The 25277-nt window shown below is 40.0% G+C and overlaps 1 protein-coding gene across 1 annotated transcript in view; it reads left to right on the plus strand.

Annotated features, from left to right (window-relative positions):
- The window catches only part of sh3pxd2b (SH3 and PX domains 2B), a 107589-nt gene that overhangs the window by 53093 nt on the left and 29219 nt on the right, over positions 1–25277 (plus strand). The window contains 1 exon segment of the mRNA XM_055148274.1: positions 7565–7641. Within this exon segment, the coding sequence (XP_055004249.1) occupies positions 7565–7641 (77 nt within the window).

Genomic DNA, 25277 nt, shown 5'->3' on the forward strand with positions numbered 1-25277 from the left:
GATTTGCTTAAGATTACGACGGCACAATTTATTTTTATTTGAGTATAAATGTCACAGACTGCCTATATTTAATCTTTAATCAGTTGTTTTTGGACGGTCCAGTCTCTTTTAGAAATGAATAATGATAAAATGAGCAACAAAGTCGAATTTTGTTATGCCGATATAATCCAGTTTGTTTATCGGCTATGAGGGGACCACCAGAGTCTCCTGTACTGCAACAAGTCACAAGTGTGTGCAGAAAAGTGGGAGGGGATAGGGGATAGGGGCCATCTGAAATTTTCTGAGCACTCAATCTAGAAACAATGACCGAAACACGGGAGAGAACACCGTTATAAAAGCAAAACTCCAGCAACTCCAACCTTCTGAGCGGTTCTGTCTCACGTTCGCTTTGTGGTAGCTCTTCTTCCCCTCAGTCTCCACCTCTGCAATCCCCCCTCCCTCTCTTCTCTCCTTCTCTTCCTCCTCTTCCTCCTCTCCCCCTCCTCACACAGACTGTCCAGTGTTCAGTCGGAGCCCTGAGCCGGGACCCTCCGAGACTTTTGGAAAACATTCAAGAAGGCTTTCAGTCTGAGTGGTGAGGAGAAGAGAGAGAAGGAGGAGAAGAGAGAGAGAGAGAGACGAAGGAGAGAGGAAGGTGGGAGGAGGAGGAGAGAGATGAGCAAAGAGGAAGAGGAGAGGTGGAGCGACAGAGAAATGGGTAAAGAAGAGAAGAAGCGTGAAGGCGATAAGGAAAGGATGGAAGAAGACGAGGGGGAGGATAGAGGGAAGAAATGAAGGGAGAAAGGAGACGAAAAAAAGAGAGGAGGAGGGGATGACTTTGAAATGCCTTTGACGGTTGATGGCCGTCCAAAAGCAAGTCTACTTTTGGCTCCAGTGGAACAAAAATCACCAGTTCTCGTGGATGAAAAGTGTGCCCCTTGTTCCTCTAATCCACTGTTTAAGCTTCAGAGTCACGTAGCCCTGAGCTCTTCAGACAAACTCTGAGTGATGTCGTACTTTCAATCTGCATCTATCAGTGTAGCCCCAGTGTTATGGACGGTTACTATAAATAACAACGTGTACGGTGAAGTCTACGGATAAGAGTGTCTTGTAAGAAATGTCTTCTGACACCTGATAGAAGTTATATATTTATGTATACTGTATTTTTCTGACTATAAGTGGCTCCAGAGTATAAGTTGCACCAGCCCAAAAAAGAGTAATGAAGAAGAAAAAAACATATATAAGTCGCACTTTTGGGGGGAAATTTTATAAAATCAGAGACCAGGAACCGACATTTCCTGTTGAAAGTCAAGTTCTAGTAATAACAATAGAAGAGAGAACAACAGACTGTTAACGTCACATATGAACAGTTCTTCAGATAAACTATAACATAAACAACAGAACAAGTTTACCAAACTCTCCATCTCACTCCAAATCACTAAATCCATTAAATTCTTCATCCTCGGTGTCACTTCTGAGCAACTCCGCGAACCTCTGGAGGTAAACAGAGCGCCGCTTCCTCTTCTGTGTTGCTGTCGTCAGACTCAGCATCAGTTCCAGTTAGAATTATTCCGGCCTTTCTGAATCCCGACAGGATGGTTTCGGTGTCACTGAAGTCCAGGCTTTGTCCATCCATCCAGTGATTTCAGGAAAGTTACATGGTGCATCCTCCCGGTGTCACAAGTTTCTCGTTCACTCCAAACTTTCTTTCTGCTGCTCGATTACTGTTTTCAGCTGCAGATTTCACCACTTGCAGCTTGTAATCTGCAAAATATGATTTTCTTTTTGGGGGGCATTTGTGTTCAGTCTTTTCAGTCGTCTTTATAAGTTTGTTTAAATGTTAAATTTTCAGTGGTACAGAAGTAATGGTGCGATTGACTGACATGATACAGACATTCTGCAGGAGACATGCACAGTAGAGTGAAGTGACTGTGGTACAGGAGTAACAGGAACTGCAGATACTGACACACAAGACTAGAGCCTCTCGACATTTCGACACTGTGAACATTTTAATATATAAGTCGCACTGGAGTATAACTCGCAGGAAACACCCAAACCATGAAAAAAGTGCCACTTCGGTAAAGCCAATATATCAGCATATGGGAACAGAAAAACCTGGATCAGTGCATCCCTAATTAATTCACTCCACACTCTGTGGTGTTGAGCTCGTATTGTAGCAACAGCTGCCCTGGGGCAGGCTGACAGAATGGATGCTGCCAATCTGCACCATCAGCCCCTCTGCTTGTCAGTTTGCACTAGAGCCAAAGCCACTCCACCTGGTATTGCCAGCAGCAGTCTCCCATCGAAGTACTAACCAGGTCCAATCCTGTTTAGCTTCCAAGATCAATCAAGACCGGGCTTTTACGAGGTGGTCTGGTCTTTCTGTTTAACAGCCCTGAACCTAACAGGCTAGTTCATTTTATACGATGTGAGGTGGTTCACTCCGAGCATCCTACTTATCCACTGTGCTTATTATAAGTGCTTCTCAAAACTCCATTTCATATCTGTACCGGGACAAGACAATTTCTGCTCAAATATATCAAAAAAAAAATAAAAAATCTGTTACTGGCCCTTTAATACTGAACTCAAAACACTAAATCCTTTACTCAAAGTTCACGGCAAGTTCAAAACATTTGCAAAATCATCATAATCTCGACAGGCCACAACTTGTGCAATACAGCAGGCGTCTGTGGAACTGCTTTTCACCTGACAGCAAAAACATCACCGACGAGATGAACTGACAGGACAAACATTTCAATCAACTTGTGTGGTCTTAAAATTCTTGTATGCACTCACTCAAGCTCACAAGAGTCAGTTTAGCGTAATATATTGTTACTTTTGTTTTGATTAGTATTTCTTCCGTGTTTTTGTTCTGGCGGCCCGGCTCCTTTGGTCTCGTGTGAGTGTAGATAAGAGCTGAGTACACATTGTAGTTATAATTTGCTTTTCTCATATTGACCTGGCAGCGCCCCCCTTTGTGCTGTCACAGTTATTGATGGGGAGATTGTATTAAATCTGAAAGCTCATTTACAGACCATGTGTTGCCAAAGCGGTAACCGGATTAATTGTCTTATATTAGACCTCAAACTCTATTTGGTTCAGAGTGTGGAAACAACTGAGAAAGGTCGTGTTGTGTTGTTAAGAGGAGGTTTTAAAGCAATCAAATACAAAGTAGATTTTGTGTGGAGTAACTATTGCAGAGATTCAGAGTTGTTAGAATGAGATGTAGTTATTGAAATAAGGATTATTTCAAACAGAGACAAAACTAGGACTAACGCTGGACTAATCCCAGACTAAACCCGGTGTGAGGTAGTATACTGACCCCGGGGTCAACATACCGCTGTAGTAAAGTGACCCCTCCCCCATACGATTTTGACTCCCCTTACTTTTTTCTTTAGTAGTTACTTGTCTGATCATTATTTCTCATGTAATTTACTTTTATTTAGTGATGGGCAAATGGAGCCTCATGAAGCATTGACACCTCAGTCGCAATATTGTCTCAAATGGTTCGACGAGTCTGAGGCCTTGGAGAAACACTGACCTCTAGTGGACAAATTTAACAATAAGACATACAGTGAACCCTCGTTTATCGCGGGGGATACGTTCCAAAAATAACCCGCAATAGGTGAAATCCGCGAAGTAGTCAGCTTTATTTTTTACTGTGATTTTACAATGCAATACTGAACTGCAGAATGAAACAAAAAATAAAACCTCTTTTCAGGCCCAACATGTGTTAAAGAAATAGAAATATTAACGTTTTCTTACAAATAACTATAATAGTTTAAAGAACGGTGTTGTAAAACAATATTTTTATATAGTAATGAAAACAAGGTAGGAAACATTGTCACTCGCGTATTTCACAGTCCCTCCAGCTGCGCCTCTTCGTCCTGACTCCGTTGCGCTGTAGCGTCTTTTTCTACTGAAGGCTGCGCAGGGGTCTTTCTCCGAGAGAAGAACATCGTTATGGGTAGTTGTTGGCACTCTTTCTTTTTCTGAGCAAGAAGATTTTTATAAACGGACATCCAGAACGTTTCTTTGACATTGTGGGTTTTGTCACGGAGAAAAATTGCGAACGTAAATTTGGCAGAATGTACAGAAACGAAAACTGTTGGCATGGGTGTAATGAAAAACCAATATAAACCTTTTTCACTTCTAGACAACAGTAACGCCCCTAAGCCAATCAGGATTCACTGTAAAAAATAAAGCACTGTAAAAAATTCCGCGAAGCAGCGAGGCCGCGATAGGTGAAGCGCGATATAGCGAGGGATCACTGTACCTAACAACAACAATAATAATCATGATTTAAAATAATATGTAAAGAGCAAGATAAAAAGCATGCTGTAAATAAGAAAATAGGTGACCTTGTTCGGTGGAATTAGATCAAATTGATCCCAAACCATGGATCACTTTTTTCCACTTGTAGATGCCATCGAAAATGAAACAAATGCCAAAAGTCCCAAAATCACCACTAACGTCACACAACACTCCTCACTACCCAACATCTTTAAGAAATATTGGTGCATCTTTTATACTGTAGCAGTTTAGCGCTTGTCAAACCACGGAAGTGCGCTGAACACTCTGAAGCACTCTGAACCAATCGCAGAGCGGAACATTCGCCTGAGCCAATGAAACGCTTCGATACACTGAAGCGATTGACACGCAGAGCGAAGCACTTCCACACTTTAGTCACGTGAGCGGCTGCTGCGAGACGAGCTCCGAGGCAGTGCTTCGGAGCGATTTGTTTAAGAAAGAACGAGACGTGCTCCGGAGCTCCGACTCATTTACCCATCACTACTTTTATTATATACTGCTACATATTCACTCTCTTTTAAGGTATTTTAAGGAATGTTTTGATGGAGAACGACTTGGTATTTTGTGTAAATGTAATGTATTGTTAAAACTGCATATACATAGCAATCTTGTGACTTTTTATATTGTATTTTAGATTGTTGTGGTTTTAAGTTTGCTGTGTTCAGATAATCCTTAATCATAATGTCAGTTTAGGCAATGGTTTGTGAGGATAACAACCTTGAATTTAGTCATGTTGTGTTATAATAAACATATTGGGGGGTCAGATTACTATAGTCATAGGATTTTGACCTTTTTTATATATAATAGATCATTGTCAATATTCAACTAACATGACTTCTTACTTTACATCATCATAACTATAATAAACATATTGGGGGGGTCAGATTACTATAGTCACATGCATCCCCTGTTTAACTATTCAATTGATCAGCCCTGTCTATTTGAACACGATTCCAAATCATTAAACATCACTTTGATGACCTAACTCATTAATAACTACTTATCTGATTTTCACTAAAATATGTGTTTAAACAACTAAGTCATTTTTAACATTCAAAAGTTATAATCAACATAAAAAATGCATCTGAGTTCTTCAAAAAACACTTTTAATTTGTTTTAATTTGCAGATATCGTATTGCTATTCAAAGTTTTTCAATAGCATTCAAGTTATTTATTAGTAAAATATAGATTTTCATTGGGGGGGTCAGTATTCTATAGGGGGGGTCAACATACCATAATAGGACTCTGACCCCAGGGTCAAAATATTATATGGTATGTTGACCCCGGGGTCACCTCATCGCGGCGTCAAAATCCTTTACCACACTGGACTAAACCAGGGTTAGGGTTTTATTAAAGCAGATCTATTATGCAAAATTTACTTTTTAGCTTTTTTTCACTGTTTTAATTGACAAATTTCAAGATGCCATATTGCTCATCAACGCGTTTTCAGCGCCACCGCCATACGCCCACTCCTCTGTACTTAATTTATTATTTATTTTTTTAAATTATTATTATTAATTCATTTATTTATTTCATATAGTATAAAAAGACATCAACCATACAATAAATGAAAGAAAAGGAGCAAAAAGAAAAGTCATCTTATGTTATCTGTCCCCTTTTCCAGACAAAACATTCACACTGATAGTTATTTTAAAACATTTCAAATCCGTACATTTCAGTTCAGGCACAATTATAAATCAATTTCAAACAAAAATCTTCACTGTTATTCACAACAACACAACTTTTTTTTTTCATACATACACACTGCACTGGATTTGATGTGTTTTTTAAATGTCGTCATTGTACTTGATCCTTTTATATCTTTGTCAAGACTTTTCCATAAACTTCTTTCACAGTGATGCTTCGCTCCATAACCGTAGTTCTGAATTTGGGTCTTTTAAACATGTAGGTTCCTTTTAAATTGTAGTGGCTTGTTCTCTACTTATCTCTCCAGTTTGTATTTCTTAATCTGTGATACATGTAGAATTTGGCAGTGTCGTGTAGTCATTTTGGTAAAAAAAATCTTTCTAATACTTCAGAGGTCTCCAGCCTTTTTCCTCCTGTGAGCGACCTTTACAAAACAAATATGCCAGAGAGCTACTAATTTTAGCGGCTGCAAGAAATTGAGACAGTTATTAAGTTATTAAGACTGCTTTTGGGCACAATGAGATGCCTATAAAACATACACCATTGTCCATTTTTTATTGCACAAGTTGGGCTTCAAAATGATACATTTACAATGGTAATAGGTGTTTAATTAAGCACATTTTTGTTATTCAGCACAATGGTATAATTCAGAAATCCCGAGCTACAAGTTGGAGACCCCTGCTCTACTTACTAGTGCAGGGGTTTTCAAATCGGGTGATAGTGAGCCTTAGAGCCCCCCCCCCTAATATTTTTTAAAAGTGCATTCATTTTTGCAACAACAAAAATTATTTCCAACTTCATGCAGACCTAAATGAGGCAACTTTTAACATCACTGAACATCAGTAGATCACCAGGACCAAACCAGGACTAATCTTGGACTGGAGAGACAGAGAGGGGGAGAACCGTGAGCCCGTGGAGCAAGGTGTCCACAACGCGCCTTAGCTCCGCAGGGTGCCGGTCCTTTCGCCCCTGGTCACCTGACAGTCTACGTGGGCGCACCTCCGGGCCGTCCCGACACTCAGTCCTGGTTCAGTTCTGGTTTAGTCCTTGGATGAGTCCTGGTTTAGTCTGCATTGGGCACCACAGTTCTCTAACGCAGAAATCATCTGACTTGTCATTTTTGATGAATATTGCAATTTAAAATGAACAAATTATAATGATCCATGGATGTCATAGACTATAACTGTATAGCAGACACAAGCACAGCAGGTCTTCTTTAATGTCCCAATATCTGACTTTGTAATTCTGTTACATCCCCATACATCCCACTGTGTACCCTTCGATAATGAATATTACAGTCAGTGTGATCCCTCATTCGTCCAGGAGTTGTCCACGGTAGTAAAGTTTTCAAAGGTATAAACCGGCAAACTGTTTTGGAAATCAAGATATTTCAGCTGCCATCTGGAAGTCATTATTAATCTGAAAGTACTGCTCTGAAGCATCTTTACATTAGAACAGTACAGTATGAATTCTAGCTCCTCAGAGAAGTAGAACCAAACCAGCACTAAACCAAAAATATAAACTTACAAATAAGGCAAAACTGATCTGTATCAAAATATCGGCACAAAATATCACAGCACTTTCTTGCATCGAAACACTCTATAAACACCTCTTCTTATTTTTCTAGGTAAGATCTTGTTCAGGAGAAGTCATATCAGGGACGTGGCCATGAAGAGGCTCAGACCCATCAATGAGTACTGCAGGGTAAGTACTGGATTATGTTTTCAACTGTGGTTATGAGGTTTTACTGTTTAGAAAAAAAGCTCTCTGCTGAACTGACCATGACTGCAGATTAAAGGCAACGCGCTGACAGGCACAAAACAAAAGTCCGTTTAGCCACCCACAGCGTCTGGTGGGGGATTTACAGGTTTCCACAGCCCACAAGAACGGTGACTTCAGCTTAGACTGGACAACGACACACAAATGGTTTAAAGGAGCTACAGTATATTAACTGACTCTTGTGAGCATTAAGCCATGTTATAATGTGGTTACCTCCTCACAAACGTATCTGGCGTTGTGTTTTGTTTCATTTACACATGTTTGAGCGACGGTGACCAGACGGGATTAGCTGAAATTCGGGATGGTGGGTCAAGATCAAGCCTTTCATTAATATTTCTGCTTCAAAATGCCGGCCCTCTACCTGTTGCACTGCCTGCACATTCACTGTCCTCGTGACGAATTGTAGAACATCAAAAAATAAACAAAATAGATAAGATTGTAGCCAGAGCGTGCAGCCTATCAGCAGCAGTCAGGGCTGCGTGCAGTTGACTCAACCTCTCTAGGAACAGTTTTTAATGTTTATCAGAAAATAACTACTGTAATTTCTGGACTATTGAGCACACCTGAATATAAGCCTCATCAACTAAATTTTAGCAAAATTTTTAAACTGCACATATATAGGCCACACCTTAGTATAAGCCACAGGTGTCCACATCTTCAAGGACGTTTTCAAGTTCGGGCTGTCTACTTTTATCCCCTCTGAAAGCTTTTTAGAATAAATATCTTACTGTGAGGTTCATACTGTGACAATATCGTATCGTGACACTTGGATATTGTTACATCCCTACTAGGGCTGTCGTGGAATTTCTCCTGCGGTGCAGTATAGCAGCTCAACAGCGCGGTGTGCGATGATATCGCACCCCCTCCCTCATCCCCCCATCCTCCGAAGTTATAATATTTCCAGCGGCACTGAAAACTCTCTCCGATGATGCGCTTTTTACAGGTGCACATGTACCTTGGTTGTCATGTGGATATAGTGTGTGCTCCCAAAGGGGAGAGGTAGCATTTGGCTTTGGATCAAGTGCTGCTGCATCTCTCCAGCTCTCACTGTGGCAGCTCAGGTCAGAGTCCTGCACCAGGTCGGGTCAGAGTCCTGCACTAGGTCGAGTACCCACGGACTTAATAGAGAGAGAGCACACGGAGGAGCAGGGTGTCCGCAAAGCACGATCGGGTGACAGCCGCACTTACCTCCGTGCGGTGTGGAGCTCTACGCCCATCCTTTCGCCTGCAGTCACCCGATGGTCTACACAGGTGCACCTTAGTCCTGGGTCTGTCCTGGGTTAGTCCTGGGTTAGTCCTGGGTTAGTCCTGGGTTAGTCCTGGGTTAGTCCTGGGTCTAGTCCTGGGTTAGTCCTGGGTTAGTCCTGGGTCTGTCCTGGGTTAGTCCTGGGTTAGTCCTGGGTTAGTCCTGGGTTAGTCCTGGGTTAGTCCTGGGTTAGTCCTGGGTTAGTCCTGGGTTAACGGGTCTGGGTGGGTATGGGTCTCCAAAAATGGACCCGTCTGGGTTGGGTCACATTGGTCATGTGCGGTGATCGCGGTGGTTCTCTTAGTACTGCGGTGATTCATTTTTGCAGTTACTGCGACAGCCCTAATCCCTACTGAACACATCGTGTGAAATCGTCGCGTCCTCCAGTGCACATGTGGGACACTTTTGGAGCATTTAAAGTTCGCACTGGAGATCACACACAAGTCGCATTTAATTGGAAATGTGAACGACCACACAAAAAAATCAGATTGCAGTCTGAATGTAGCCAAGGTGGAGCAGAGCATTTTGAGCCTTGGAGATGTGGACAGACTAATAATAAAAGACTACTTAAGCATGTGTGAAATGAAACTAAACACAACTCCAGGTCTGTTTTTGATGAGGTAACAACATCCAAACATGACGTATTATAGGACCTTTAAAATGAGTTCTCTTTTTAAGACAGCCAAATCAGTTCCAGTGCTTTTAATATTGAGTGAAATCAGTCCGGATGCAGTGGTGGTTGAGGTTCATATGAGTGTTAAACTTGGGGCCGGTGCTGACTCGGCTCCACTCAGCACTCCTCCGTCCATGCCATGTTTTTCTTCAGCTTTTACAAGTTTTGCCTCAAAGCATTTTAACTGCATTCACCAACATTTATTCCCCCGAGGGCTGGAATCTGCAGATGTTTTTTAAAGGTTAAATCTGACTTAGTGCTTACTCTGTTTATTTTTACTTGCGCTGAACTTTAGTGATGGGTTGTCCTCCAGCTAGCTACTCCCGATCATGAAACTCAAGATCTGACCGCAGACGCTACAGGCAGCCATTGCTCTTAACAGGGCTTTAAAGAAACACATTCACATTGGACAATAGATAAGGAGTTTTGTTTAGTAGAACAATTGAGTGTTTTCATCCATTTTTCATACGTAATCGATGGCGTATCACTTTGACATGTTTAGATGGTAGATAAATAGATGGATGAACTACTAAACCATTGTAAATTTCCTTAACATATGATGTGAATGGAAAATTTGAGATAATTATATGTAGATATGTGATAAATATATACAAATCAAATAGAGCTTTTACTGATAACAATGATAATGCAGATTTATTCTTAATTACTTAAATACTTTGCACGGTTTAGCTCCACCTCCACTCAGTGATTATATCAGGTATAGGTCAAGTGTTACATGTCGCTCCTCCAGGGCCACAACCAGAGGAGACTGTGAGGTGCCTGATAGAAAAACCTCTTTCAGTCAAAATGTGTTTTCATATAAGGGCAGTGTTCTGTGGAACAGTTTACCACCCACAGTTAGAGACTCCCCCAGCTTTACGACTTTTAAAGGCCATTTAAAGACATGGCTCAGGTCGACACAGGTGTGTGATCATTTAATATAGTTTACAATGTGCAATGGGCAAAGTGCAATAGGCTATTTATTAAGTATTTTAATATTTAAATTACGGGCAGTATGTAATATACTAAAGAATTTTACCTTCGAGGGCACGTGCAATACATTGTAGAAAAGCACTTTATAGTAATTTTAGCAATGGGCTGTGTGCAATATCTATACACTGGCATCTTAACTAAACAAGGCAGTGTGCAATTTTGATCAAATAATCCAACATCCTTTACTTGACCTGTGTCTGTGATCTTGTGACTGACCAGCTCTTTGTGTCTGTCTATTTGTATTATTGTATTGTCTGTCGGGGTGTATTGTTTTTACTGTGCTTTTATTTTATGATTACATCAACCTGCCTAGGGACAGCAGATGGAAATTAGCCTTGGGCTATAATCTGATAACATATTTACATATCATGTATATGTTCATTAATGTGTTTTGTCCCTATTTTTTTTAATAAATAAATTTTAAAAAATTACAAAAACAATGACATGGTGGTCAACTTGTTTATGTTTATTTGATGTTTTAGTTTGCTGGCCCATTATCCAATCAGAAAGCAGAATGATCCTCACAATTAGGTTGTAAAATCAGTTGTAACTGAACTATCATGGTATCGTATCGTCAAAAGTCTCACAGTAATACCGTGGACTGTCACAATATATCAAATTACAAGTTTGTTTGCTTAAATTTTATAGTAGCAACAGCTTATAAAGATAGGGAACTACATATCCCATGATTCATTTCAGTGCAGACAACATAATACTTGAACATATTTACTTGAATTCTTAAGATTATGACAGAAATAATTTGCAACAAAATCTTGTGAAGGTATTTTAAAAGCAAAAAAGTGTCTTATCTACAATACTAGCCTCTACAAATTTTCACAGTAAATATCGTACGGTGAGATGCATATCGTGATAATATTGTACCGCGAGATGCATATTATAATAATATCATATCGAGTTTTAGGTATCATTACATATCTAGTAAATAACCCTAAAATGTATTTAATTATTTAACAAAAGGGGAACAGTGTATATTAATGAACATTTAGACAAATGTAAATGGGCCACATTTTAGCCTTGGGCTCATTTCCATCTGCAGACGTCCTGGAGGCTGCTGTTATATAAACAATATTTACAGAAGTGCAGTTAGACAGGACAGGTGAACAAAGACAAGGACTGTGATTATAGAGTCAGGTTAGAACACACATGTATAAGTAACATTTTAAACTTGCTGGAGAGTGACACACAGTTAGAATCCTATTCCAGTGTATTGCACGTCGTACCCCTGTATTGCCAGTGTCGGGGAGTAATGTACCAGAGTTACGAAATTAGAGTACAAATTGTGAGTAACTGTATTGAGTTACAGTTACTGTTTCAGTGAGTGGTAATTGGATTACAGTTACTTTGTTGAAATAAATGGATTACAGAGAGGTATATTCCTGTTTTCACATTTTGGGCTATATCCCTTTTTTTTTCTCTCGGTAATTCCACTCATTGCCAGACATTAAACCAGGTCTAAAACCAGGTCTAAACCAGGTCTAAAACCAGGTATAAACTAGGTCTAAACTAGGACTAAACCAGGACTAAAACCAGGTCTAAAACCAGGTCTAAACCAGGTCTAAAACCAGGTATAAACTAGGTCTAAACTAGGACTAAACCAGGACTAAACCAGGACTAAAACCAGGACTAAAACCAGGTCTAAACCAGGTCTAAAACCAGGTATAAACTAGGTCTAAACTAGGACTAAAACCAGGACTAAAACCAGGTCCAAACCAGGACTAAAACCATGACTAAAACCAGGTCTAAACTATGTCTCAAACAGGATTTAACAGGACTAAACCATGCTGTGTGGACCGTGTCTCCTCCTCTTCTATCAATAATATTTTTAATTTGGTTAAGTAAAGTAATCCAAAGTATTCAGATTACGTTACTCACTTTAAGTAATTTAATGGATTACGTTACAAACTACATTTTGGGGTATGTAATCTGTAATCTGTAGGGGAATACATTTTAAAAGTAACCTTCCCAACACTGTATATTGCACTGGTTCCTTCTGCGTTTTTAACAAGGTGCCTGAGTCGATAAAATGAGTACTGCACATGTCCAGCTTTTAAACACTGTGTCTTACACTTGATCACATGTATGCGTGTCTTTCAACCACATGCAAGACGAGACTAAAATGCTTCTCTCTGATCTGAAGGGTCACTACCTAAACCCCAGCTGCTGCAGACAGTCATGAGTCAGTGCTAGTGCGGCCTCTGCAGCTCAGGGAGTGAATTCTAGAGTGTGTTGACCAAAAGTTTTCACCAAAAAATGATGCACAGAACTAACAAACAAAAGAGAAAATGAGACAAACGTGGACGTGTCCTCTACCTGCAGGTTAAGACTCAAGTTGAGTTGTGTTTGTCGTCCCTCTCGTGTATCAGTAAAAGTGCAGGCCACATACCCTATAGTTTTTAAAATGAAAACACACACCTGATAATTGAAATGCTGCGTGGACGTGCACATACGGGGCTAAAGGAATGCACAGCTGAGTATAGGGGACATCTTTAAGCAGTTACGGGGGAAAGGAGAGCGTCTGGGAGGAGGGCAGGGTCACCGGTCTGTCTCAGCGGGTGTGGAAGTTTACTGGAATACTTGAGAGTGAGTTTATTTTCTGAGGATGAGGAGATGCTGAGCAAGAATGAGTGTGGAGGATGTCCCAATCAGAATTCCAAGCAAGCTGTTTTTCCAAAAGGTGACTTCAGTGGGTCTTGGTTTGTAACGTTAGTATCGTGACAACACACACACGTAAAGAGTGAAAACGGTTCTTTCATCCGCCCACACATGGAGCGCAGGTTGTGGAGGTAAAAGGGGAGCGCTGTCTTGACTTTTGGGCTTTTGTTTAAACTTGAATATCTTGAGTCAGCTCTGCGCACATCTGAGGCCTCGGCTCCAGTGGAATTCCCCGGGAGAAGTCAGAGTGGTCAGCTGGTATGTGCTTATCCAAAGGGGAAAAGTTCCACTGCAAAACTGCACATGGGTGATCCACTGTTGCCGTAGTGAACCATGTGGGAAAAATATCAAATTGAGGTTTTTATGACAAGCTTTGCAAATGCGAAAGGTGCACTGTGCAACTTTTTGGTTGGTTGTTTGGATACGTCATCTCTCTGCCTGAAATGTTCCACAGTACGACATTAGTCAGCTCTACCTTACATTTATTCAATTACTGGTGGTTTTATTGCTCAAAAATACCTAGAAAAACAACATTCTGACTGTGAGCAAGGTCGCCTCTCCACAGATCTGACCTGTAGCTTTGTCTGGTTTGGTCTCCATGAAGATAGAAAAGTTTAATGCCATACTGTGAAACATTCCAGACAAAGTTATATCATCTTCATGGAGAAAAGCATTTGACGGACCCCCTACCAGAAAAGTTTCACAATGAATCTGGAATAACCAGATTCTGATCAAAGTTCATAAAGAAAAATTGACAAAACTAATAACTCTTGTAACTAATACGAGAATCACATTACAGAACATATTTGTACAGATCTAAACTACAGGGTTAGCAGTTTTTTAATCCAGGATAAAACTGGATAGTTGGTTGTTTGTGGAGGTACTTAAAACTGTACGGACTCGATACTCAATACTGAGTCTGAGATTACTGATGAATAAAATAAAAAACACTCCTTATTTAGACAATCAAATGTCATTCTCAACATTAAATTGCAGTACCGTATTTTTCGAACTACAAGGTGCAATTAAAATCCTTTAATTTTCTCAAAAGTCGACAGTGCACCTTATAATCCGGTGCACTTTATGTATTAATTCTGATTGTGCGTACTAGGGATGGGCATTCGATGAAATTTTCTTAATCGATCGTCGGAAGAATTAACGATCGATTATCGATTAATCATTAACGTTTTTATATTAAAATGATCATCATTATTATTACTATCTGCACTACTAATCTGCGTAAATAAATTCAACTTTACAACATATAAAACCGTAACGACTCTAGAGCCACATCAGCCCGTTTGACATTATAATGTGTTTAATTCAGGTTTGCTCAACTCTCACAGAAACTAAACTTAAAACCGCATCGCTAATTTGCATAAACTAAGTGAAGATAAAACTACAGCTCTTGTGTCGCTGATGCAGTCAGTTTCTGTAGGATTAAAAGACACGACTCAGTGGAATACAGGTTAGTGTGACCAGATTTGCGTTTGTCAAAACCAGGACACCGTACGGGGGGAGGGAGGTGGAGACTCGTCATCGACATTGAGCGACTCTCACCTGGTAAAGCTTTTTCCCACTGGACACCGAAACATATGTGCTGCTTTGTACACTGTGCACATGGACTCACACTTGTCCCGAACGCAACAGAAAGCATGGAATTTCTTGTACAAATCATCGTTAAATACACATTTGTGCTTCGGCACGCTGCAGGCTGACCGAATGTTTGTGTTTGCTCGCTCCTTCTGAGTGCAGAGAGCTACATGTACGGACCCCTGTTTGGTCACGCTACGCACAGCAACCTACATTCGGTTTGTCGATTAAAATTAACGTAATCAATGAAATTCTTAATGATCAATTATCGATTAATCGATTAATCATGCCCATCCCTAGTGCGTACTGACCTCGAACTGATTTTATGTGGTACACGGCGCTAAAAAATCTGTCAAAATGTTTTATTATGACTTTGGTAAACTACAAAGCTGCACCGCTTGATGGATTGTCAGAGCATTACATCTACTGTAGTCAGGAGCCTTGTAGTGTAAAGGGCGAAGTATAGCTCTGTGTTGACTCAATGCTCACGGCCGCCGTCGCCTTGTCACAGAAAGAACACACATATTCCTCTGAGTCATGTCCTTTAGTCCGACTGAAGCTGAACCGCATCAGCGCACAAAGAGTGAACTGTTTTTTCAGCACTTATAGTTTATACAAATGTGGTTTTAAGTTTTGCTTCTGTAAAATATAAACAAATGTGTGCAAAGCTAGTTTAAACACATTATTACTTCATGTATATTATAATGTATATTAAACTTAAATGATTCACCCACATTCACATTCATAATACACATTCACCAAGACAGGGAGGTCGAGTTACACCACGATCTGCCAAAGGATCGTGGACGCCTGGACTAAGGATCAGTCTCAAGTGTCGTCCGTTTGTTTCGCTTAATGTGTATTAAAATCCAGTGCATCTTATGTATGAAAATAGACGAGAGAATTCAACATTATTGATATTGCGCCTTACAATCCGGTGCACCTTATAGTCCGAAAAATACGGTACGTTCTTTTCTATTCCATTGTGGCCTTACATCTGTATATCTGTACAAATTTTCTAAACGTGCACATTCAAATTGAGTTTTGATTGCGATTTATCTTGAAGCCCGAACATGCAAACCAGAAATCTGATCTGTTGTCTGATTTTTGGAGTTCTGGAATTCACACAAGCACAGGTTTTGACAAGGAAAACTGTGTAAAAACGGCAAACGAATTAGGCGAATGAGACAAAAATGAAAGAGTGAGAGTAAATTTGTTGTACTTTGCCTTCCACATGCAATAGTTAGTGTTTTGTTTTTTTTAAATTATACTGGTTTAGTGGTGAGTGTGCCGCTATTAATATTTCCACAAATCCACAGATCAAGTTATTAGTGCAGCAAGATCGTGTTTCTATCAGCATGTCAAGCTCAGGAAGGAGAAACCAGAGCAGACACAGGGAGAACATGCAAACCCCACCCTGAAAGGCCCTGTCAGTCCCCTTACTGCTGACAGGTGAAAGTGTTAACCGCTCTGTCGTCTCGTTTTATTGATTTACAATGCAAAATCAATATGCCATTTTATTACTACTACTACTACTTCTGCTGCTAGTTATGCTGCTGCTGCTGCTACTACTATTACTGCTGCAACTACTACTAATACTTCTTCACTTTATACTTGTACTTTTAAGAACTTGTACTTTCTGCTTTGTCAAATCCCTCATAAGAATCCAATATGAAGCTTTATTCAAGTCCATTCTACTACACCTACTACTACTACTACTACTACTACTACTACTACAACACCTACACTACTACTACTACTACAACACTACTACTACTACTACTACTACAACCTACTACTACTACTACTACACCTACTACTACTACTACTACTACACCTACTACTACTACTACTACTACTACTACTACTACTACTACTACTACTACTACACCTACTACTACTACTACTACACTACTACTACTACTACTACTACTACTACTACTACTACTACACCTACTACTACTACTACTACAACTACTACTACTACTACTACTACTACTACTACTACTACTACTACTACTACTACTACTACTACTACTACTACTACTACTACTACTACTACTACTACTACTACACTACTACACACTACTACTACTACTACTACTACTACTACTACTACTACTACACCTACTACTACTACTACTACTACTACTACTACACTACTACTACTACTACTACTACTACTACACCTACTACTACTACTACTACTACTACTACTACTACTACTACTACTACTACTACACTACTACTACTACTACTACTACACTACTACTACTACTACTACTACTACTACTACTACTACTACTACTACTACTACAACACACTACTACTACTACTACTACTACTACTACTACTACTACTACTACTACTACTACTACACACTACTACTACTACTACTACTACTACACTACTACTACTACTACTACTACTACTACTACTACTACTACTACTACTACTACTACTACTACTACTACTACAACAACCTACTACTACTACTACTACTACTACTACTACTACAACACCTACTACTACTACTACTACTACTACTACCACCTACTACTACTACTACTAACACTACTACTACTACTACTACTACTACTACAACTACTACTACTACTACAACACTACTACTACTACTACTACTACTACTACTACACTACACTACTACTACACCTACTACTACTACTACTACTACACTACTACTACTACTACTACTACTACTACTACTACTACTACACTACTACTACTACTACTACTACACCTACTACTACTACTACTACTACTACTACTACTACTACTACTACTACTACTACAACCTACTACTACTACTACTACTACTACTACTACACACACTACTACTACTACTACTACTACAACTACTACTACTACTACACACTACTACTACTACTACTACTACTACTACTACTACACTACTACTACACTACTACTACTACTACTACTACTACTACTACTACTACACTACTACTACTACTACTACTACACTACTACACTACTACTACACCTACTACTACACTACTACTACTACTACTACTACTACTACTACTACACTACACCTACTACTACTACTAACTACTACTACTACACTACTACTACTAACTACTACTACTACACACCTACTACTACCTACACACTACTACTACTACTACTACTACTACACCTACTACTACACTACTACTACAACTACTACTACACTACTACTACTACTACTACTACTACTACACCTACACCTACACCTACTACTACTACTACTACTACACTACACTACTACTACTACTACCCTACTACTACACTACTACTACTACTACTACTACTACTACTACTACTACACCTACTACTACTACTACTACACTACTACTACACTACTACTACTACTACTACTACTACACACTACTACTACACCTACTACTACACTACTACTACTACTACTACTACTACTACACCTACTACTACTACTACTACTACTACTACACTACTACTACTACTACTACTACTCCTACTACTACACTACACTACTACTACTACTACACTACTACTACTACTACTACTACTACTACTACTACTACTACTACTACTACACTACTACTACTACTACTACTACTACTACCTACTACTACTACTACTACACACACTACTACACTACTACACACCTACTACTACTACTACTACTACTACTACTACTACTACACTACTAACTACTACTACTACTACTACTACTACACCTACTACTACTACTACTACTACTACTACACCTACTACTACTACAACACCTACTACTACAACTACTACAACTACTACTTTTACTTTACTTGTACTTTTAAGAATGTAATGTTCTGCTTAGTCAAATCATTCAGGTCCGTTCATTCTACTACCTTCTCTTAGCCTCGTGCTCCAATACAATCCTCAATACATCTGGGACTGCACAAATGGATTCCCTCATTTCCTTCCACTGTTATTCTTATTGTTACACACACACACACATACACACACACACACACACGCATACACACACTCACAATTACCTTAATGCTACCGCTGTAAGGATCACCCATAAAGTCCATTTGCAGTAATGGGCTCTGGGGAGAATAGTAATGAGAGGAGCAGCCGGAGTACGACACATGGAGGGGGATAAATTTAAGAAGGCCTCTGCGCATTAAGACGCCCCTGACCTTTGGGTGCTGCCTATCTTATAAGTGTAGATAAAAAACATTAAAACCTGAGCTGTTTCACCGTGGATCTGTGGAGGAGCGAGATGGTAAACGGCAAGGGTAAGTGTGGGTCCGATGTCGTAGATAGTTGAATTTTGTTTGTGTTTATAAGGGCCCATTTGACGCTGTTTTCTGATCTGTTATAATCTTATTTCCTCATCACACACACATCTGGAGTTGTGTTTGATTGTGTCACGTTCACAAATATTTAACGCACAAATCCTGCATGTTTGGTTTTTTCTGTCAAATGGAAAACACTGTTACAACTTGTGATGTCATGTGGTAATACTTTATACTTGTACTTTCAAGAATGTTCTGCTTTGTTAAATCCCTCACAAGAATTCAATATGAGGCTTCATTCAAGTCTGCTCTACCACACCATCGTCTACTACTACTACTATTACTGCTAGTAGTAGTGCTATAATTACCTCAGCCAAGGAGATTATGTTTTTGCCGGCGTTTGTCTGTTTGTTTGTTTGTTTGTTTGTCTGTTAGCAACATAACTCAAAAAGTTATGGACCGATTTTGATGAAATTTTCAGGACTTGTTGGAAATGTGAAAAGGAAGAACTGATTTCATTTTGGGGGTGATCCGGAAGAAATCCTGGATTCTGGATCACTTTGAAATTTTAGTTAACATTGTGGTAAATGGGGCCAAAAATTTTGTTTCTCAATATCTCGGTTAATTATTGACCAAACCCCATGAAATTTGACTCAGGGATGGACAATGGGATCCTCTTTCATATTCCAAAGGCTGATCCGGATCTGATCCAGAAGACTGATTTTATCGCAATTTATATTATATTATATTTTCTAGTTTGTACTTGTGCTTTCAAGAATGGCATGTTCTACTTGGTTAAATTATATCCAATATAATATATTATGATCCGATATGAGGCTTCAATTCAAGTCCATTCTACCACACCATCTATTACTACTATGTCTATTATTACTACTACTGCTAATACTATTACTACTACTTCTTTACTTTATACTTGTACTTAGAATAAGTAATAATCATTTGGATTGGCGTAGCCGCTACAGATGCAGTTTGCTGCTTTGGCTGGTTCGCTCTCTGACTGTCCAGTCAGTGGGTCTGAATCCGGTGATGTCGTACGCTGCTAAACTAAACTAAAATTTTAAGACACATTAAGCGAAACAAACGGACGACACTTGAGACTGATCCTTAGTCCAGGCGTTCACGATCCTTTGGCAGATGGTGGTGTAACTCGACCTCCCTGTCTTGGTGAATGTGTATTATGAATGTGAATGTGGGTGAATCATTTAAGTTTAATATACATTCTGGCGATACCAACTCACAATCTGATTGGTTGAAGCAACAGTTTCATGGACATGCATTTAGTGCTGGAGGGCCTGCAGAACGGATTGTGAAGGCGTCAGGGACACTCTGCCTAGCAACAAGTAACGTCTGAAATGCGATTGGTCAAATGCTTTAATATGAAAATGCATGTGTGGAAGCAGCACAAGCATCGGAAAAGTTCTGAAAGGAAGCAGACGGACCATTTGGAATAATTTAATAATAATATAATTAACATCAGTCTGTCATTCAGATATTTTTTTTAGGCCTGCAGAGAAGACCTTGCATTCCCTGACAGCCCACGACTGCTCCCTCCAACATTTGTGAAAGAAACAAAGCACAAGTCCATCTCTGCAATGTTAATATTAAACATGCATTCTTACAGTGAGCAGGGTCAGTTATTTCTTACATATGCATTATGGAGTATGGTATTCTGTCTTTTTATCTTCATGGAGACTACTGCTACCGTTGCTACTACTACTACTACTACTATAATTTATACTTTTAAGGTAATGTTCTGCTTTGTCAAGTCCCTCACAAGAATTTAATATGAAGCTGAATTCCCAAGTCCATTTTACTACACCATTTACTACCACTACTACTAATACTACCACTACTACTGCAACTACTACCTGCTACTACTACTACCACTGGCACCACTACCACTACCACTAATACACTAGTACTTATACTTCTGCTTTGTCAAATCCCTAAACGAGACCAAGTTACAGGTCAGATCTGTGGAGAGGCGACCCACTCACAATCAGAATGCCTGTTTTTTTTGGGGGGGTTTTTTGCCTTAAAACCACCTGTAATTGAATAAATGGTAAAGTAGAGCTGTTTAATGTCCCCCAATCGAAAAGTTACACAGTGCATCTTTAAAGTCCCTTCCTCTGCTTATGTGTTTATACAGTCCAAAGTAAATTATGGTCATGTTATGTATTTACAGTTATGACAGATCAGTTTCCAAGGACACTATCTGTGAGCTCCTGGCATGTGCTCTCCCATCTGTCATCTGTGATCTATTACAGAAAACAGTGAACGTGAAAAGACACGCGCTGCCCGAAAGGACACAAGGAAACACTTAGTCGTATTACATGTGCACGCTAGGAGCTAGGAGAGGACACTTGATGGATAGTGCTGAGCTGGCCCGCAGATAAACACAAAAGGAGTGGTTCTGGTGGTCGACGTTGTCATAGCAACGGTCGCCACGAGGTCAGAGAAGATGGTAAATGTGGTTGAACAATGTGAGAAAATATATGAGCGTGGATAACTGACGGTTTTCTGATCACAGACGTTAAAGAAGTGGACTGAAGGAGCGGGACGTCAACCACAGAGGTCGAATCTGTGTGTCGTTCGTTCATTCGTTTTCAAAATAAAACCAAAAACCAGCTATTATCTTCATTATTTGTCTCCAAAACCAAAATGAAAAATTGGATAATTCGTTTTTTCCAGTTTTTGATTTTGTGTTTAAAAAATAATGGAGAAAAAAAACTGATAAGTGATAAAGTGATATTGAAATTGATAAAGGGACCGAGACCGGCACTGAGACCGGGACTGAGACCAGGACCAGACCGGGACCAGACCACTACTGAGACCGGAACCACAACAGGACTGAGACCAAGACTGACATCGGGACCAGGACCGAGACCGGGACTGAGACTGGGACTGAGACCGGGACTGAGACCGATTTAGTCCTAATTTAATCCTGATTTAGACCTGGTTTAGACCTGATTTAGACCTGATTTAGGCCTGGTTTAGACCTGGTTTAGTCCTAGTTCAGTTCTAGTTTAGACCTGGTTTAGTCCTGGTTTAGTCCTGGTTTAGTCCTGGTTTAGTCCTGGTTTAGGTCTGGTTTTGTCCTGGTTCAATTCTAGTCTAGACCTGGTTTAGTCCTGTTTTAGACCTGGTTTAGTCTTGGTTTAGTCCTGGTTTAGTTGTGGCTTAGTCCTGATTTAGTTCTGCTTTTGTCCTCATTCAGTCGTTTAGACCTGGTTTAGTCCTGTTTTAGTCCTGTTTTAGACCTGGTTTAGTCCTGCTTTAGTTGTGGTTTAGTCCTGATTTAGTTCTCATTCAGTTCTAGTTTAGACCTGGTTTAGTCCTGTTTAAGACCTGGTTTAGTCCTGTTTTATACCTGGTTTAGTTGTGGTTTAGTCCTGATTTAGTCCTCATTCAGTTCTAGTTTAGACCTGGTTTAGTCCTGTTTTAGACCTAGTTTAGACCTGGTTTAGTCTGGTTTTGTTGGTTTAGTTTAGTCTGATTTAGTCTGTTTTGACTGGTTTAGTCTTGGTTTAGTCCTGGTTTAATTGTGGCTTAGTCCTGTTTAGTTCTGCTTTTCAGTTTAGTGGTTTAGTCCTGTTTTAGTCCTGTTTTAGACCTGGTTAGTCCTGTTTAGTCCTGAGACCTGTTTAGTCTGTTTTAGTCCTGTTTAAGTCTTTTAGTCTCATTCAGTTAGTTTGGTTTAGTCCTGTTTATGGTTTAGTGTTGTCAGGTTTAGTTTAGACCCTGGTTCCTCCTGTTTAGTTCGGCATCACAGTTTGAGTCCCTGTTCGCCTGATGAAGGCCTAGTGCCGAAACGTTGCACGTTTTCCTGAAATCTCACAATTTGCAAGGAAGACGGCGTGCAGGATGTTTCTCTATGTTCTTGGGCTGCTCCGTTTCCTCTAATGCCCCCATCTCAAGTAACTGATGTAAGAAACTCTCATTTTAGTATATTTTACTCAATTGTTTTGTTACAGAGCTACAGTTTTGTTGCTTGTTTGGCGGAAGGAAACTCATTCATGCAACACATGTGACATTTTCACAGTTTTGAGGATTAAAATGTTTGTGTTTCATATGAACTTTGCACAAGACGTGGTTTAACAAAGACTTTTAGTGTCACAGCCATAATTTAGCCTTTATTATTTTTGAACCGTATCATATCATTTTGAAATATATAACTTTATTTACAGACTCAGGGTCCAAATCGTACAAACGCAATCGACACACACCAATACACTACATTCATATATAAACCCACCAGCACACACACACACACACACACACACACAGAAAAAACCTATAGTGTCGGTAAGGTCCGTAGAATTAAAATACATATAGCTTGCTCTTCAAATATTTCCAGATGTCAGCGTAATATTGGGCGTCACTTTCCTTAATATCAGTCAAGCATGTTGTGACTCCATTTCTTGATTCATTTAACCTACACATAAATGTATACATGAGGTTCCTCATTAGAGCCTGGAATGTGGGAATATTTGCAGTCACAAACAAAGCACTAGCACTTTCCCATCTTGGAGTCTTTAGCAGAATTCTGAGAGCATCGTTATATGCCACCTTAATCTTGCTGTAATGACATCATAGTTGAGCTGTGTACAGTGGGGTACAGTATGATCGAAAAAAAAAGGCGATTTGACATCATTTGTACACATGTGGAATTTGCGTGCCAGCATGTTTGCTTGTGACTACAGTTTGCAGCACCGACACTGGACGTCATCATCATCGTCACAGGAGTCATTTCTAATAATATGGCCCAAGTATTTTGTTTTTGTTACATGAGCCAGCTGATTCTCTTTTAAATAAAAACAGGGAAGGCTTAACTTTTGATCCTCCTTAGACCTGCCAATCATAACAACACTCTTTTTTGAATTATATTTTATATCATACTGCATCCCGTGTCACGTGGAAACAGAGGGAGGACCCAAAACGCAGGACTGCTTCAAAAATATTTAATGACAAATCAAAATCAAGACTGCACAACAGAGACACTGGACACAGCACAAAGGGCAGCAGGTGACAGGACAACAAATAAATACGAACCAGACAGCTCTGAACAGACTCTCACCAGCTGCTGTAGACCTGCACTATACAGCGACAGGACAACTAAATCGTCAGCATACAAGAGATGACTGAAATAGACGAATCGAAAGTGCACTGTATCGAGATATCTATCGTATCGGCAACTTCTGAATGATACCCAGCCCTATTTAAGACAGTAAAAATCTGGCACAATGTTATTCTGATGTACTTTAACCTCTTGCAGTATTGATAATGTTGTGATGTGTATTGTGCTTTAGTGTAGTCTGCGTGCTTGTTGGGAATTGTTGGGGGAAAAAAACAAAACAAAAACAGATTGTTGGCACGATAAAACTAGTTCAGGACAGGACGGGACCAGAAGACCACAGCGGATGTGGAGATAAAGTTGCGCCAGAGAACGTGGGCATGTGTTCTGCTGGTTTATCAGACGAGAGTTGTCACGACTCGTCCCGGTGATGGTCTGCAGAAACACACAGAGACAGACGACAGGACAGGGATGGATGATACAGGAGAGAGAGAGGAGGGAGGGAGAGAGAGAGAGACGAATAGAAGGGAGAGAGAGAGAAATAGAGAGGAGTAGGAGGGAGGAAGAGAGAAGTCAGAGGAAGGGAGAGACAGAGGAATAGGAGGGGGAGAGAGAGTGGAGTGGGAGAGAGAGGAATAGGAGCGAGAGAGAGGGAGAAAAAGAGAGGAATAAGAGGGAGGGAGGGAGAGGAATAGGAGAAAGAGTGGGAGAGAGAGAGGAATAAGAGGGGAAGCGGAATGGGGGAACAGAGGAATAGGAGAGAGAGAGATAGGTGGAAGGAAGGGGGAGAGAGAGAGAGAGCTGAATAGAAGGGAGAGAGAGAGAAATAGGATGGAGAAAGAGAGGAGTAGGAGAGAGAGAGAGAGAGAGAGAGGAGGAGGGAGGAGAAGAGAGGAGAAGAGAGAGTAAGGGAGAGAGAAAGTAAGGAAGGAGAGAGAGAGAGAGAGAGAGAGAGAAGAGGAAAATAGGAGGGAGCGAGAGAGAGGGAGAAAAAGAGAGGAA

The sequence above is a fragment of the Boleophthalmus pectinirostris genome, unplaced genomic scaffold (assembly GCF_026225935.1).
Source record: "Boleophthalmus pectinirostris isolate CB_2022bp ecotype Guang Dong unplaced genomic scaffold, ASM2622593v1 HiC_scaffold_12, whole genome shotgun sequence".
In the NCBI taxonomy this organism is placed as follows: Eukaryota; Metazoa; Chordata; class Actinopteri; order Gobiiformes; family Gobiidae; genus Boleophthalmus; species Boleophthalmus pectinirostris.